General features: G+C 38.7%; 1 protein-coding gene across 2 annotated transcripts in view; it reads right to left on the bottom strand.

Moving 5' to 3' along the window:
* Positions 1-18489, bottom strand: part of RASA2 (RAS p21 protein activator 2) — a 59612-nt gene that overhangs the window by 39389 nt on the left and 1734 nt on the right. For both annotated transcript variants that reach the window (XM_070753345.1, XM_070753344.1), the window contains exons 2-5: positions 15534-15651; positions 4431-4534; positions 3938-4032; positions 260-336 (exon numbers count right to left, since the gene is read on the bottom strand). In XM_070753345.1, coding sequence (XP_070609446.1) covers positions 260-336; positions 3938-4032; positions 4431-4534; positions 15534-15651 — 394 coding nt within the window. The remainder of the gene's footprint in view (positions 1-259; positions 337-3937; positions 4033-4430; positions 4535-15533; positions 15652-18489) is intronic.

Here is an 18489-nt window from a genome sequence, read left to right as displayed (position 1 = left end):
ACATTTATGTGCAAAATAAACCAATAAGGATTAATTTTTTCAGTTCAATTTTCATTCCATTGTGTGCAGAAATGTTCAAACATGTTTCCAGGTGAAAAAAGCTTTCAAAAAGACCAAACATAAGCACTGCAAATGAAGAGTTTTCGATCCGGGTCAGGGTGACCCGGGAACATAACATTAGGAACTTTTTTCTAACAGAACAGCAGGGTTAATTTCAATAAGCAAACATTTTTTGAAAATAATTCACAAATAGCCTTACTGTACTACTAGCTGCTGGCATACAGATCCATTATCTGTTATCAGCTCATTTAATTTTAATTCAAGATGTACTTTTCCCTGTTGGTAAAGAGGAAAAACATTGAGTTGAAAGTCTGTCAAATTATAATTATTATGTTGCCAATACCGTTCTACGTGTTTTCAAAATGTTTTCCAAAAGTTACTATCAGATTATAAAAACATTAGCAGAAAAACTGAAAGCTCTTTCCATAAATAATAGAACCCTAAATCTTACCAATTAACATCTTCCCTTAAAAATGCTGGATTTAAATGATCATTTACTAAATAAATTTCACCAGGATGTCAAATATTAAGCAATGAATATTAACAAACAATAGATATTGCTTCTACTTCCTCTCTAAGGAACATTGGATAACATGGAAGCTCATGATCCATATTAGTAAAAACTGGTAGACTACTAATCCTAAAGGAAGTATCATGAATTCAGGTAGTCCTTGTTTAGTGAGTACCTTATTTAGCAACTGTTGATGATGGTGATCATGTAAGTTTAGGGACTTTTTCAGGTCTCTATAGTAAAGGAAAGCTGGGGTAAGTCAAAAGCACAGTTGCAGTTTCACTTAGCAACTGCTTCACTTAATGACTGAGTTGCTAGCCCCAAATGTGGTTGCAAATGAGAATTACCTGTATTCATCTTTCTGGGGCTTATTTTTCTCCTGATTAATATTGCTAAACAAACTAACAGCAATCATTTAACAGCCCGAAAACAATAACCCACCTTACAGTAATTACAGCATGTTTAATAATTCAAGATATAGATTTATGAAAATCTTTAATCTAGCCAGTGTCAGATGTGCTAAACATGCCAGTTATATAGTCCCCAATTTATGAATGCTTGCCTAATGATAGTTTGAATTAACAGCTTCCAAAAAGATAGTTATGATCTACATTTGAATTTATTATGACCATTGCACCCCCCCTCCATCGTTACATAATGGTGAGTGTTTCATAATTGGCTCACATTTCTGATCATTTTCAGTGTTCCATAGTTATGGTATCATAATTTATGCTTTTTCTCTCTTTTCAGTAAAAAGTGGCAAAAACACCATTAGTTAAACTGGATCACACTTAACAACTGTGTGGTACAACTTCCAACCATGATAAACATGGTCATAAAATCAGGTCCGGTCACATGATGACTCTACTTATGACCACAATGACTTACAACAGAAATTCTGGTTCCAGTTGCAGTTGTATGTTGAGGAATACCTGTATTTTTAACTCTAACCTGGAAAACTGTTATCTTCCTATAACGAAATCTCTGGAAATCAATATTTATTAGATGACTTATATTTGGAATTACTTGTATTAAATGTTTTTCTGCTCATTTCTTTTTATACAGTATTTTATTGTATTTTCCATAATCTCCAATCAGTGATCAGTTATTGTTGATATTAGCTTGGAAAGGCTACAATTGCTTCATGTTTCTTGTGTAAAAATGCCTCTGCATACATTCAAGTCCTGCCCTCTTAGTCATTTTATTTTTTTAGATGTACCAACCCCAGAGAAGACAGGCTTACAATTTAAGAATCAATGAATACTTTTTTGCTATAGCATGTCCAGCTTCCCAGACATTGAGCATCCCTAATCAGGTCCTTTAACTTATGACCTGTTCGAATTGAGACCAGAATTTCCATTGTTCAGGCAGTTGTGAAGTGAGTCATACTCAATTTTACAACCTTTATTTGCCCTGGTTGTTAAGCAAATTGCTTGCAGCTAATAACAGCACAGTTGTTAAAGTAATCTGGCTTTCCCCACTGACTTTACTAGTCAGAAGCTTGCTGGGAAGGTTGCAAATAGCAATCATGACTCTGGGATGCTGCAACTGTCATAAATGCATACTGATTGCCAACCCCTTGAATTTTGATGTCATAACCATGGGGATGCTGCAACAGTTGTACTATAAGTGCAAGTGCCAGTTTTAAGTCAGCATTGTGACTTTCCAGTGCCACTGTAACTTTGAATGGTCGCTAAACCAATGTTGTAATCAAGGACTGCCTGTATTATGTGTTTCGTTTTCAAAGGTGTGTTAGTTATTCAATATGGGAAAACTAATAAGTAACAAGTGTTTGAAATATATCCAGTTACAAAAGTACTGAGCTCATGAAATCAAAGTAAATCCTCAGTACATCATTTTTTTTCTGGCATTAGTTATTTTACAGATGATACTGCCCTATTCCTGATTTAGACACGGAGAAGTAATTACATCAGCTGTGTGTTCTGGTAGTGCCTAAAAATGCTTATTTATTAGCCTCACCTTCTCGCCCCCCCCCCCGCCCCCCCATGATCAGTAATAACAGCAATTAAATGTTCCAATAACTGTTATTCAGTCCTGCACACTGGGGCTTGGAGGGATTTTAGCCTATTCTTCTTTACAAAACAAATTCAGCTCAGAGATGTTGTTGGTATTCCTTGCTTCAAGTCCTTCCACATCATTTCTATAGATAAGGATTTTGATTTGACCATTCTAAAACATTACATTCCTTCTCCATTCTTTAGTTGTACCACTTGTATGTAACTGTTTTGTTGAATGACCGACTTTTTCTTTTAAACCTATGGACAGATACTTTGACATTATCATGTACAATTTTCTGGTATAATTCAGAATTCATAGTTCTATCAATGATGGTAAGCCATCCTGGTTTAGAAGCAGAAAAGCAGCCCCAAATCATGATACTGCTATTACCATGTTCGACAGTTGGAATAAGGTTTTTATGCTAGAATGCAGTGCTTGTCTTTCAACAAGCATGCTGCTTTTCATTCTAGCCAAAATTACCTATTTTAGACTCATCTGTCTACAGAACATCCCCCCCCCCCAAATGCTGGTTTATCCACATGATTTTTCATAAACTGTATATGGATAGTTGTGTACTTTTGGGGAAACAATTGCTTTTTCCTTGCAACTCTCATATGTGCACCATTATTGCTCAGCATTCTACTCTTGGGGGTTTCCATGAAGTAGAGACTGCAAAAGACATATCTAATTCCTTAGACATTATCCTGATTTTCTTTGAGACCTCCCAGAAGTCTCAATACACATTGCTTTTCTGGTGACCTTGGATAGTTAATGGCTCCTGGGAAGAGTAACAATGGTTTAGAACTGCCTCCATTTATATACAATTTACCGGATGGTAAGCTTGTGGAATCCAAACTCTCTAGAAATAGTTCCTTATCTTTTCCAGCCTGATAAGCATCAACAATGAATTTTTAAAGGTTCTCAGAAATCTAATTTCTTCAAGTCATGACACACTTCCACATACTTGCATCGTGAAGATCAGACTTTGATAGTAAATACCCAGAATTCTGTTGTTTAAATAAAGCAGGATGTCAGTCACACCTGATTATCATCCCACTGATAACATTGATGATCACTAATTTTCTCTTCAAACAAACTGATAATCCTAAAAGTTCACATACTTTTGCCATATACATTTTCCCTAACTGAATAAATGAATGTTTAATTTTTCTGATTCATTTGTTTAATTACTTTTATCTAGTTTTAAGACATGTGGAAAATAAATCACATTTAGGTTATAATTATGCAGAAATATAGATAACACACATGGATTTATAAACATGTAAGCATCACTGAACATACATGTACATACACATCACCATTAATTTCATATTTATTTGGTTTTACCTGAACTTCTGAGTTAGAATCAACTGGTTGAAGTATAAACCATGTTTCCTTGCCAGAATATAAGCTCAAATCTTTTTTTTTGATAGCTATTTTACCTAAAAGAAAAATCGAAAGGGCGTATTAATTTTAAAACAAGTATTATGTTCATCTAACACAGGTATAGAAAAGATTTGTATCAGAAAACTCTATAGCCTAAACTTTTTAAAAATATAATTTACCAGTACTTTGCATTATAGCATTAGGAAAACATCATCACTGTTTGAAGATGAATGAAGAAAAAAAATCAGAATGAAATGTCTGGTTTTGCATGTTATCCTAGAACATCATATTTATTACACTGATGATAGTTCAAATAGAATAGAAAATCATCATGTAGAACAAATATTTTATATTTTAAAGAATGAAATGAATGCCCTTAATTATCAACAAGTTCACATTTAATATAACAAAACAACCATGAATATTATTTAATACATCAATTGTTACTTCTTACCTATACGCAGGTCCCTCTGTAGAACATTTTTGTCATAAATATAGAATGATAAATACTGGAATATTCTTGGTACTTCAAAGTAAAACTCTTCTCCAAAAAATGGACTGTGAAAACAAATCAGAAAACTACCTGATTATTTTGCAACTTGTCTGCTTTATAGTTCTACGTTACAAATTTTAATAAAGGGACTCTCCTTCTGAACATAAGAAATTATTCTGCTAAGTTTAGCATAGCCTTTCTAATTAACATTATGATACATATTTTATTAAACAATAAGTTACCCCTAAGAACCTTTCACTGTTCTTGCAAACGCCATTCTCTTTATAAAAATTCCAGAAACTTTTTGGAAACTGACCACTGTCAAGTTTTTACCCGTTTCCAAAATGCCAAAATAATAGTGGCTATCCATGACTTGTAAGATAGATTGTTCCTCAGGAGAATATAAGGAATAAAAAGAAAAAATAAAATATTAATGCAGGAAAGCAAGTATGATTCAGTAGGCCCTACTGTAACTTGGTGAAATGAACCTCATGAACAGAGTGCAACTTGCTGAAATAAAATAGCCCAGAAAAAAAAGGGGGAAACGACACTTTATGTGAAGTAAGTCCATATGTATAGGCATCCAAGAATTTGAGTACAAAAGTCTAATTTAGAGAAGTTGCCTAAGAAGACAGAGAAGGATAAATAGCAAAAAATATTATCTTGCTGACATGATACTGATTGAGCCAGGTCAGGTAGAAGATAGGAATAATGCTATTCCAAGCTAGAATTCAGGACCTTCTAGAATTCAGAGGCATTAATACTGGAGGCTTAAAATACCCACATTTCTACTGGAAAACTAACTTAATCAATATTGCAAAGTCACAAAAATTCCTCTGTGGTCTTGCTTATGGCTTTTCCAGAAAGCTGAAAAAATATGAGCAGATTGGCTGTTCCAATTATGATCTAATCAATAAAGTGGTTTCCGCTGAAGAGCTAAAAGTACTAGAAATCTTAGGAGGAAATTACCATATTATTGTGAATTTAAGATACTAGAAGAACCGTTGCACTTACCTGAACGGTCTTCTCGCTGCACTGCAAGGAGAGTCCAACATGGGTTAATCTTCAGCCTTGCTGGAAGGGACTGAGTTAAAAATTAACATATTTTACTGGTCCAACCCCCATGCTGCCCTTCCCGGGTCAGTCTTATAATAAAACGAAGTCATAGTGATAGTAAACCAAAGAACTTTATTAAGCTAACTAAACTGGAATTAAACTCCAACTATGACCAATCTGTGACCCTGGGCCAACATAGCCGGGCGGGTTTGGACTCTCCTTGCAGTGCAGCGAGAAGACCGTTCAGGTAAGTGCAACGGTTCTTCTCCACTTGCACTGCTTCGGAGAGTCCAACATGGGATATACCCAAGCTGTACTATTAGGGGGGGGAAGGCTGGACCAGGGGCGCAGTATCGGTGCAAACTCTCTGCAGTACTCTGCGTCCAAAGGCCGCTTCAGCCGAAGCGAAAGTGTCCAATCTGTAATGTCGAATGAATGTATTAGGTGCGGCCCAGGTTGCCGCACGGCAAATATCATCGATTGGGGCCTGTGTTGTCCAGGCCGCTGATGTGGCCGCACTCCTCGTTGAATGTGCTGTGATGCCTTGTGGTATAGGTGTAGACCCTGATTTGTAAGCGATGATGATACAGGAGCGGATCCAGCAACTAATTGTCTTGGGTGACACTTTATTCCCCATAGATGCTGGAAAGTATGAGACGAATAGGGCTTCCGTTTTTCTAAAGGTGTTAGTCCGCCTTATATAAATTTTGATGGCCCGTCTAACATCTAGCTTGTGCCATCTTAGTTCCAGTGGGTGAGACCCCTGGGAACAAAAGTCTGGTAACACAATGTCTTGAGATCTATGGAAGACCGTGTTCACTTTTGGTAAGAAGGAAGGGTCTGGCCGGAGGACCACCTTGTTGGTGTGGAATGTGCATAAGTCCGGTCTTACTGATAAAGCTGAAAGCTCTGAGACCCTCCTTGCTGATGTGATTGCGGTAAGGAATGCAGTCTTCAGTGATAACAGCCGTAGCGGAATCTCCCTTAAGGGTTCAAAGGGAGGTACCGTGAGGGCTTGCAAAACTAGGGGCAGGTCCCATGTGGGAAAACGGTGTATAGTAGGAGGTCTGATATTCGCTGCCCCTCTAATAAAGTCCCGAATCCACGGATGCTGGGAAATCGGAGTAGAAAAGTCCATCTTAAGAATAGTGGCAATTGCCGCCGTCTGTCTGCGAAGTGTATTCGGAGCTAGCCCCTTGTCCAAACCTTCTTGCAGGAACTCCAGGATCTGGATTACTGATGGTGACTGAGGGTCCTGATTGCGACCTCTGCAAAAGGAGCAATAAGCTCTCCAGGTTGCCTGATAAATTCGCGTCGTGGAGGGACGGCGCGCTGCTTGTATGGTGGATATCACCTTGTCCGGGACCCGTTCCTTCCTTAATCTCTCCCCTTCAAGTGCCACACGGCAAGACTCCACCACTGGGGGTCTGGATGGCAAATCGACCCCTGCGTCAGTACCACCTTGTGGTGTGGTATGCGCCACGGGGGAGAAACTGAAAGGTCCATGAGGTCCGCGAACCAAGGGCGTCTGGGCCAATGAGGGGCCACCAGAAGCAACTCTGCTTGTTCTTGTAGCAGTTTGTGTACAACTCTTGGTATGAGGCAGACAGGGGGAAATGCATACAGCAGTCCTTCCGGCCACGGGGAGGTCAACGCATTGATCTGTTCCGCTCCTGGTGATGGGAACCTTGAGAAGAACCTTGGTAGGTGACTGTTGTGGCATGTAGCAAATAGGTCCACCTCCGGGGTCCCGTATTTGTGCACGATGTCCAGGAATAGCTCTGCGCTCAGACTCCACTCTGTCGGATCTATGGTGGTCCGACTGAGCCAATCCGCCTGTATGTTTGAGATGCCGGATATGTGTTCCGCTCGTATTGATGCGAGATGCCGTTCTGCCCACCTGAATAGAGACTGGGATTCTCTCATCAGAAGACCTGATCTCGTGCCGCCTTGATGATTGATGTGTGCCCTTGTCGCTACATTGTCTGTGAGTATCAGTACACTCCGGTCTTTCACCAGTCCTGAGAAGTGTCTGAGTGCCAGGTGAACCGCTCTGAGTTCCAAGTAATTGATATTGGGACATGCTAGTTCCTCCGGACTCCATAGACCCTGTGCCACTCCTACATGGGAGTGAGCCCCCCAACCTGAGAGGCTCGCGTCCGTTGTTATGGTTACCTCTTGTTGTGACAGGAACGGTGACCCTTGATGTATGGCTGATGACTTCCACCATGGGAGTGATCGGCGTACCTCTGGTGGGATCTTGACCGATCTGGAAGAGTGGCTGGTTCTGCTCCGTTGAAACGGAATGAGGAACCACTGTAGAGGTCTGGCATGAAGCCTGGCCCAGGGTACAATGTCTATGCAGGAGATGAGGACTCCCAACAGTTGGGACAGGAAAGCCAGCGTTGTCGTAGTACTGTGTTGCAATTCTGAGATCAACGCTCTGACCTTCACCTGACGGTCCAATGACAGGAAGACCCTGCCTGCCATGGTGTCTATATTGGTGCCCAGGTGGGGTAAGTACCTGGTTGGTATGAGGTGACTCTTTTGGTAATTGATAGAGAACCCCATACTTTCCAAGGTGTCCATAGTCTCTGTCAGATCCTGATGTGCACGACTGGGGCTGTTGGACAATATGATGATATCGTCCAAATACGCCATCAGGCGTAGAGGACGTGTCCTGAGCTGTGCGGTGAGTATGTCCAATAATTTTGTAAATGTCCTGGGTGCTGATGATAGGCCAAATGGCATGGCCCTGTACTGAAAATGATGGTTTTCGAAACAAAACCGGAGGAATTTCCTGTAATCTGGATGCACTGGGACATGTAGGTATGCTTCTTTGAGGTCTATTGACGTCAACCAATCCTGGTGACGTATAGCTGCTAGTATGGTCCTTAGCGAGTGCATTTTGAACCTGCGGTATTTTATGTACAGGTTCAACTGCCTCAGGTTGAGAATGAGGCGGCAACCTCCCGAGGACTTGGGTACTATGAACACGATGGAATAATACCCTTGTCCCTGCTGGTGCGGTGGGACCGTCTCGATGGCACCGATTTGAAATAGATGATGAATCTCTTGGTAAAGGAGGTTGCGCTTGTGACTGTTGGAGAGCACTGGGCACTCCAGAAATCTGTTTGGAGGTTTTTGGGTAAACTCCAGGGTGAGTCCCTGAGCTATAGTATTTAGAGCCCAAGTGTCTGTGGATATAGACGCCCAGGAGGCGGTGAAATGCTGCAGCCGTCCTCCTATGGGGAGTGTCTTGGTAAAGTCATTTGTTCCTTCTAAAACCTCCCCTGTTGGAACCTCTATAGGGCTTCCTAGTTTGTTGGAACTGTCTGTTCCTGTCCCCGAAGGTACTCCTGTCTCCTCTGTAGGATTGTTGAGAGAAAGACCCCTGGGCATATGATCTTCCAGCCTGGGGTACAGTGGAGGAAGATTCAGCCCGAAAGGGCTGGCGTCTAAAATACGGGGCAGTGCGTCTTTCCTGCCTTCTGTAGGTTCTAGGCATGATTTTTTTCTTGTCCTTGTCCTCCACGAGGACCTTGTCAAGAGATTCTCCGAACAATTTTGATCCATCAAATGGGGCCGAGGCTAAACGTCCTTTGGACTTGGCGTCAGCCTGCCATGTCCGGAGCCAAAGTAAGCGACGGGATGATTGATTTGCTGCGAGGGCTCGTGAGGAAAAACGAGAAGCTGACAAAGTGGCGTCCGCCGAAAATTCTGCAGCAGCTAGCAACTTGTTAAGATCTTGTCTTAGGCGGCCCTCCTCAGGTCCTAACTTCGAAAGCATTTCCTGGAGCCAAAGGACTGAGGCCCTATTAAAGAATGACGCAGCTGAAGCTGCTTTAAGAGCCCATGCCGACATCTGATGAGCCTTTTTATTGATTGCTTCCGCCCTCCGGTCCTCCGGCTTTAGGCCATCCGCCACGTCGGAGGGAACTAATGCATTGGATACTAGGGCTGCAATTGGAGCATCCACCGATGGAAATTCCAGCAAATTTTCCAGTTCTGGCTCAAATGCGTAAAATTTACGCTCAGAAGCTGTTGGGCCTAGAGCAGCTGCTGGATATTGCCAGGGCCTCTTAACATTGTCCAAGAAAAGCTTAGGAACCGGAATAAGGTCAGCATCCCTTTGGAGCTCCGTGAGCACCCTTGAGGCCGGTTGAGGGACCGATGCTGTATCTGTGGGCTTCTCCGGGGTGCCCAGAGCAACAGCCATCTTTGCTTTGTTCAGCAGTACACGAAATATAGAGGGCCTAAAGAGACCTGTATATGTAGGTGGTTCTGGAGGTGCTCCCTCATCCTCAGAAAGGCCATCATCTGGCTCTGAGCCTTGTCCTCTAAACACAGGATCTTCTAGAAAGGAATCATGAGTAGGAGACGGAGGAGCTGGGGCTGCCCAGATATTCCTCTGTAGAGAAGGAGGAGGAGGAGGAGGAGGAGAGGCAGGGGGTGCACTTGCTTGTTGTACACCAGTCACTATGCCATGCGAATATGCTGAAGCTATCATATCTTGCAAGGCAGGTGGTAAGCGTTGCCAGGTATCTGGTGAGGATCTGAGTCCTGCAGCTGTTGGGGTAAACGTGGCTGTAGGCTGTGGTGCCATGTGCCATGCGGGAGAAGCGGAAGATGGCCTGGCAACCTCAGGTCTTATTGATTCCGCCACCTGGGATGGGCCCCCAAACCTATCCGGTGACCAGTCTTTGTCTGTGGCCAACCCAATTCCCTCAGGAAGTCTTGGGGGGGGGGGGTCCCGGTTATAATGTCCCCAGTCTGACCTGGCATCGATGACAAAGCTGCATTGCTCTGCTTCTGAGCCTCTAACTGCTCTTCCAACGCCTTAATTCGACGTTCTGCCTCTCTTAAGCCAGATGAGGACTGAGAGGTCTTCGATTTTGCTTTAGAGGAGTGTGCTTTCTCCTTTGCCTTTACAGATGGGGGCTCTGTTGACCCCTGCTGAGGAAGATCCGCCATCGGGAATGAATTAGAGCCTCCGATAATGCAAAGTGCAGAGAAAAACTTTTTTGCTGCGTAACAAGTTGTAACTGAGCAAAAAGATGGCCACCGCCAGTAGAGGGCAGTCTTTTCCTGTTAAGGAAAGGATATCCGCTTCCTGCCTCTCTAGGAATGAGTCAGGCTCTCCGTTAGCCCTCCGACTCTGGTGGGCGGAAGTCGACCTCTATGGGTCAGTCCCAATATGGCGGCCTCCTGTATAGCGCGCCTTCAATGGCCGCGCCCTTAAAACAGCCGTTTCAACCGGCAACAGGAATCAGCCGAATGCTCCGTTTCTGGCGGCGTTTTTGGCGGGGATTTTGAACGCTCCGCTTTTGCCTTGGCCAGTATTGTGAGGAAATCGCATCCATCGAGGTATGGCCGCGCAGGCCGGGGACCTCCGTTGCTGGCGAGCTGTGGCGGGAAATTCGAATCTCCTCCATCCATGTCTTAAGAATCGCTCTAAAAGACGGTATGGCCGCGCAGGCCAGGGACCTCTTTTCGCTGGCGATACCCGGTCACGGGAGCTGTACCCACGCAGGGAAGAGGCTCCGACCTGGGGAGACCTTTTAAGGGCAATGCTCCACAGAGCAGGGGCCCAATCCCGCCGAGGTGAGCTGCTCCATGAATCTGAAAAACAGAAAGAGAAAAAGAAATTATTAGTAAAAAGACATATTCTTTAATAAAACAAATAAAAATACTCAAAACATCAATAAAAACCACTCCTAGACTCCAAGAATCCTAGGAGGGAAAACTCATGTGTCCCTTCACTATGACTGAGTTTTTTAGACTGACCCGGGAAGGGCAGCATGGGGGTTGGACCAGTAAAATATGTTAATTTTTAACTCAGTCCCTTCCAGCAAGGCTGAAGATTAACCCATGTTGGACTCTCCGAAGCAGTGCAAGTGGAGAATTAGAGATTTAAATCTCATGCAATCATTGAAGGACATGATTACAAATTGGATTATTTTCTAAACACAGAACAGAGCTTTTCCCTTCCCCAAGCTGGAGCTAAGTAACTATTATTATTATTATTATTATTATTATTATTATTATTATTATTATTATTATTAACATTTGCATGCCACCCTTCTCCAAAGACTTATGAGGGCTTGCAAAAGAATAAAATGCAAAGAAGTCTGAAATCTATGAAAAGTATTTGCAGTTAAAACACTGTCATCACTGGAATTCTGTCATTATGGCTTTGCATTTGTTCCAAACAAAAATTACTTATGAGGAGTACTTGGATTTTGAATCTGCCTAATTGGCTTCAATTTTGCCTGGCTAGCAGTAGTCCAACATACCAAAAACAAAACACCCTTCCCCTCCCCTCCCCTCCCCCCCCCCCCCCCAAGATACATACACTTTCGATTTCAGGATAGCCAATTTTAAGACGTTTTTAAAAAATACTGGATAGGTCACCTTGAACAGAAATCCTTGGCCCAAATGAAATAGAAGAAGGTACTTGTCTTGATTCCCAAGAGAAAGAGGCTGACTTCCAGAAGGCAAAGAGACAATGGAGCTTGAAGCTTGGCCTATAGCCATGATGGTGAACCTATGGCATGGTGGCATGCAGTGCTCTTTCTGAGAGAGGCGCTTCGACAAGCTTCATGAAAATCCAGCCAGACAAACTGCCGTCAGGTTTGGACTGGAACCATCCTGGAGGGATGGGGAAGAAGAGGTGTTTCGGAGATCATAGAGAGCAAGGCAAGCTCCTCAGGTCAGAAACAAGCTCTTCAAACTGGCAGCGTGGGATGGGTTGCAGCCATTTTTAATGACTGCTCTGAAGCTGGTGCAACCACAAAGTATTGTGCAGGAGCGGTGTTTGAAGGAAGTGTAACTTGGAGCTGGAGAGAGATTGGCCAGTTTGTGAGAAAAACTTAAAATACAGATTCTAAAAAATTTAAAGATTGAAACAACGACTGCTAAGATCTGGAGTGAAGGGAAGGAAAGGAATGACAGAATGAAAGCCCAAGTAAAATTCTTGTGGGTTAGAAATGGAATTGGAGAAGCTTGAAAAGAATAAAAGAGAAAAGACCTGAAGAACATTTTTTGTTTCCGTACCATTGAAACGGAATTAAAACTTTTTGGTATTTTGAAAAGAAAAGAAAATGAGTTAGTATGGAGATTCGAGAGAGACATTTATTGGAGGAATGTGACTACACTACTAAGAGGAAGATACAAGAAACAGAATAAAGACAAAAGCTGACCTTAGAAATTTAACTATTGTGAGGATTTTTAAGGAGTGCCTGGTTCTGGCTATATTTGTTTGTTTGTCTGAGTAAGATTTAAGACTTTGTGACTAGTTTGAATTAAAATTGGGACTGGAAAATAAAACTGAATATAAAATAAAAATTTATAAATTTAAAATAGAATGTTGGGTGTATAAAGAACTGCTTGGGATGTTAAAAATTGCACAAGTAGCATTAAAAGATATCATAGAGCCAGAAAAACCAAGGAGCACATAGAACAAGGGAGAGAAAAATGATTTGTATAAGAGAATGGGAATCAGGAAGCGGAAAAAGAGCAAAAACAAGATAGAAATGAAAATCAGTGAAACAATGTTACTGAGATTTATAAAGTAATAGAAAGAGTAGAGAGGGAAAAGGGGAAATGCTTTCCCAAAAAAGTTCGCCATCACTGGTATATACAGTTAATTATGTAGTCACTTTAGTTTGCAAGATTCTGTCCATAAGAAAACTAAAGAAAACCACAGGTGTAATTCTAAATGAATTCTTGGTTCTTGGGGCTGACAGTACTAAATGTACACTCGCCCTCTATTTCAATGAAAATTTTAAAAAATCACGGGGGAAAAATGCTGTAGAAGCATAAACAGCTTTCAGCTAAACTAAGAATCAAAATGATTATTTAGGAGATGGAAAAATAGGTGCGATCACCAAAGAAACATACCAGCAAATACCCAATAATTTTAGAAAGAATATTGGATAGGCTAGGGAACAAAAGAACTTTGAGGAACAAAAAGCCTTTTTAAATGATGTCGGAAGTAAAAGGAAGGAGAAGGTATATGAAGAAGATGATTATAGAATGGAAACAGGGATGGGTTGAGGCAAAATTTTTCTACTTTGCTTTTTTCTCCTCTCCAAAGGAGAGCTTCTTTAGATGGATGGAAGCAGAACTGTCATAAGAAAGGAGTTGCAATCCAAGATAGTCATCAGATATCAGTTAAGTCTTGGATCTCATCTTAAAATCCTGAAAGAAACACATAACACAAGTTTTTTTTCAAAATCCTTTGTTTGAGAAATCATGGATGGATGTTGGTGTTGAAGGACTGGAGAAGGGGAAATGTTGTATGTGTAATTAAAGACGTGTCAACAGTCAATTTTTGAACAAACGTATTGTTTAGCAGAAGCTGGCATGGAATTATTTAGAACTGGTTATGTCAAACCAAACAGTTATCCTTTTTAATAAATTGACCAGTTTGAGTACATTGAATGTAGTGTACTTGTCTAAAGAAAGCATTTGACAAAGACTCTTATCTAAATTCAGAAGAGAAGAGGAGAATTCAAGTTGGACAGTACTATTTCAGATAGATGGATACAAAACATGCTGAAAAACTCTACTTATTAAGTGCAGTTTTATATCAAGCTGGAAAGAAGTAGTGATCTCATGTCTAAGAGGGAACTTCAACTCCAATCTCCTGATTTCTAGGTAAGTATCTTAACTATTATGCCAAACTAGTTTTATACAAGATGGCTATATAAACTAAAAAAAAAGCAAAGCTCCATTCTAAGCCCTAAACTATATAATGCATTTTTATTTAATTGATGAGTGGTTAGACAATATGATCTAATTTACACATGACAAAGACCAAGGGGATAATAAACATTGTATAGGACAGTCAAAATTCAGGAGGAATCTTAGAGTTGAAACAACTGACTAAAAACAAATAGACCACATTAGGAAGGACAATATGTCCTTTATTTACATAGGAAAATTAAATGCATGTGTAGAGTGGAAAAGATCATACCGGGCAACAGAATATGCAAAAAGGATCTGAGAGTCTTACTGGGTCAGTAAGTGTAAGGAAAAAGATTACGCTGGATAACAAAGTTTTATCTAACTTTAGCTTTTTGAAGTGATTATCATAGATCCCTTCAAACTGAACACAAATAAAATTTCAGAATTACTGCAGTACATTAGAATCTTGAAAAATATGAAATGAACTCTTAATGATTTTTTTAAATTTCATAATGTTTCTGATATGAAGACAAAAGTGTTTTGCTGATTTTTGTCTGTACTCTGAATCCAATTCATCTTGCTGTAGTGTCCAGCAATATTCTGCCAGCATTGATGGATTCAGTTGCCCTGATTTTCTATTGTGGCAATATCCTAGTTAGAGATGCTGAATATGTTTACTATGAAATAGAGATGCCTGGGGGAAGATAGGACAACTGTTTTAAAAAAACTGAAATGTTGTTCTATGCTGTGCTAGTGGGCAAAATAAGAAATTGTGTTTATAAATTACAAAGAAGCAGATTTCAGGTGGACATCAAGAAAAAATATTTACATTAATAGAGATTTAGCAGTGGAACAGGCTTGCCTCAGGAAGTGGTTGACTCTTTTACTAGAATTATTAAATTGAGGCTTGATTGTCATCTTCCAGAGATGTGGACTAAGGAAGCTAGATGCGATTATTCTAACTCAAGTTTTCCTTCCAAGCTTTATAATCTATGATTTACTTCTAGAATCTACCAAGCCAACTCTGATGACTTTATAATTCAGAAGAAATTGTGTGGTCCAAGATTGTTCCTAAATGAACAAATTTGCACATTTTTATTTTTTCTGTATCCTCAGTTCCAATTAATATAAACAAAATATAACAAGCAGAGCTCGCATGAACATCTGTTACACTGATATATTATTTAGAAAATCAATAATACTGTATATTAATACTATAGATAAATATAATAAATAAAATACTACTTCAATTTTCTAATTTAACTAAGGTTTGTTTCTAACTAAGATTTACTTTTGACATCATTATTAGAAGCTCACCTTAAAGATTTTTCTACCACTTGAGTACGAAACACCTCTTCTTGATCCAAATTGATTGTACAAAAACAGTCTCTCATTTTATTTGGTCCTGAATATGGCACTAAATTTTTGGCTTGACCTAATGACAAAATGAAATATTTTTAATTCCGTGTAGAAGAAAATCAAACTCCAACCAATTTACAAATTAAATGTTGAGATGCCTTTAATCAAGTTTTTTTTAAAAAGCACACTGAAGCAAATAACCAGTAAACATTATTATCATATGTACTCCTATAAATTAGTCTACCACAATTTTGAAGTTCTTGTGGTGAAACACTATTTCCATAAATCCCAGCCTATATGATTAGGAAACACAAGGAAGTCACAGGATTGAGAAAAATGCAATCACATGGACACATCATAGAACTCCATTTCATTTAGCCTAACGATACATCAAATTTTAATCTCATCCAAATCTTAACTAATTTTTGTTCATACTTCAACTATTTTGAAAAGCAAACCTCTCAGAAATCTACTTTAAGGACAAATGTACAGCCCCATATTAACACATCTACAAATAAGGTAATCGTAGTTCATTAGAGGCATTTAAGAAACAATCTATTAGCTCAATAATCTTATTATTTTAAAAAATTACAAAGACTATACAAATACGAGAGATTTGTAGCAATCTCAATTCAACTTGGGGGGTGGATTAAATGACCTATGCAAGTGAATTAAGCAAATCTTTTAAAAATGCTGCTTCTTGGGTTTGTGTGGCCAAAAAAAGGCATGTTTGATAGTGAAGGCACCATATTTCATTTATCCTTTCAAATCTAGATTGTTACACACTAAGAAATAATAAATGGAGATTAAAAAAGAAAAAAATACCTTTAAAAAATATTAGCACCATGCAAAGCATGTTAGTTATCCAATTTTAGACATGTATAAATATATTCCAAAGCCAAAGCGAAACACATACATATACTGTACATGTATGAAATTAAACACTTCACTAGTTTTTATTGAACACATAAGCAGAGTGAAATGCAATAGTTCTAAAAATGGTCTGTAAGAATTGGGATATGCTTTAATCTTATTCCATAAAACTAAATCCAGCATATCAATGAGAAACTGATACAGCATAGAATTTTGATTGGGATAAAAATAAAATTAAATACCACTGGCAAGCAAGCCTAAGCCCATATTTTGAAAATGTTAATATAAAATATTGTGTAAATAGTAAAGATTTTGAAAGCAGACATGGTTTTAAACCAAATCTAGAACAGAAGACTATATTGCAAAATAGATTTTCATTGAAAATATTTTTCTTGCAATTATTTCAACTGTGTGAGAAAGGAAATGGTTACATTGACTTACATGAAAGACCTTCAGTTCCTCCCATTTCAACAAAACCACTACATCCTGTTTGTTCCTGTTACCCTAAAATTGACTCATAACATTATCACTTTTCTATTCTTTATATCTTAGACTATAATTTTACATTTTCTATCTTCAAGTTAAAATGCCCCTTTGTTATCAAATTTTCAGCAACATTAACTTTCAAACACTTACCGTATATCATGTTTAATAATAATAATAATAATAATAATAATAATAATAATAATAATAAATACATACAACATTGTCCTCCCATACTGTGGTCATTTATAAAATTTCCTTATAAACTATATCAAGCTGCATAAAAAGGTTTTACATATAACTACAGTATATAAAAAGGTTTCTTGTCAAACAAGTCTCTTTTATCCAGAATAGCATTTTAGAAATTAAAATCTATAAATGCTAACATGCATTTTAATAAAAAATGCATTTTAATTTTCATTAAAATGTCCTGGTTGCAATCATAATTATTTAACATACTAAAATTATACTAAATACAAATAAGTTTCCTAAACAAATATCTACCTATCAAACATAGGTATGCAGTTAATTTACTTTTCAGAATAAATTTCAAGCTACAGAGAAGACGTTAGAGAAGCTCATTCTTATGAATTGGTAAAAATCAGTAGTCAAATCTTTTTCGACCATTGCATAGGCATTTTAATTGGTCTCATTTCTTCACTTTCTCGATAGAGATCTTTCTCGGTAGGCACAGAAATAATATTTGCATTAATTTGTATTCTTTTCTAAGAATTGGAGTGAAAACAGGAAAAGTGATATTTCTATTCCAAACTATCAATTATATTTGGAGTGTGGAAGTATCTGATTTCTACTGATTTTTTTTCATTTATAGTTATTCTAATAATTTCTAACACCTGAAGCTGCATTTCTATATATATGTATGTAAAGTTTCTTATACATAAAAATACAATTTAAACACTATTGCAGTCCATTCAATCAATGTACACCATTTACCAAATACATGAAGATTTCTCAATGGTAATCTCAATTTTAAATCAGTAGTTTCTCTTGGCATTTAATGTGCTTTGAATGTGTGATGAAGGATATCTTACTATACTACTAGAAATGCAGTTGGTTTGCAAGACTACTTACAGCTTTACATCACATTCACACTTTCATTCTCTATCACATCCACTTGTAACCTATTATAAAGACCAGGTGATAGCAATAACATTAATATGTGGACTAAAGGTGTCAAATATTGTTTTGACATGATACAACTAGAGTATTAACATTATATAGGATTTGTTAGCAAGTAATTTTTGGTATGTTACTTTTAAGCCGTAAAAGTTAAATACAATTTGTTGTTCAATAGGCTAACTTCCTGGAAATTTAATTATGAAGAGAAATATAAAGGATTTATCATATAAGCCTACCTTGCTATATAGCCAAATTAAATTTCACCTAAAACATTAAGTGTTACTACACAGAGGTTTCCACACAAAAAGTTAGAATTGGGAAACAACTACTAAATGTAGCATGTAATAAAGCTTTCAGGTAAGCGTGTTAGCTTCAGGCAAGAGAAAAAATGGACTGCCTTGCTTAACTTTTGCATTCT

Source organism: Erythrolamprus reginae, chromosome 5 (genome assembly GCF_031021105.1).
Source record: "Erythrolamprus reginae isolate rEryReg1 chromosome 5, rEryReg1.hap1, whole genome shotgun sequence".
Lineage (NCBI taxonomy): Eukaryota > Metazoa > Chordata > Lepidosauria > Squamata > Dipsadidae > Erythrolamprus > Erythrolamprus reginae.
The sequence above is the reverse complement of the archived record's forward strand: the minus strand, read 5'-3'. Positions and strand labels throughout refer to the sequence as shown.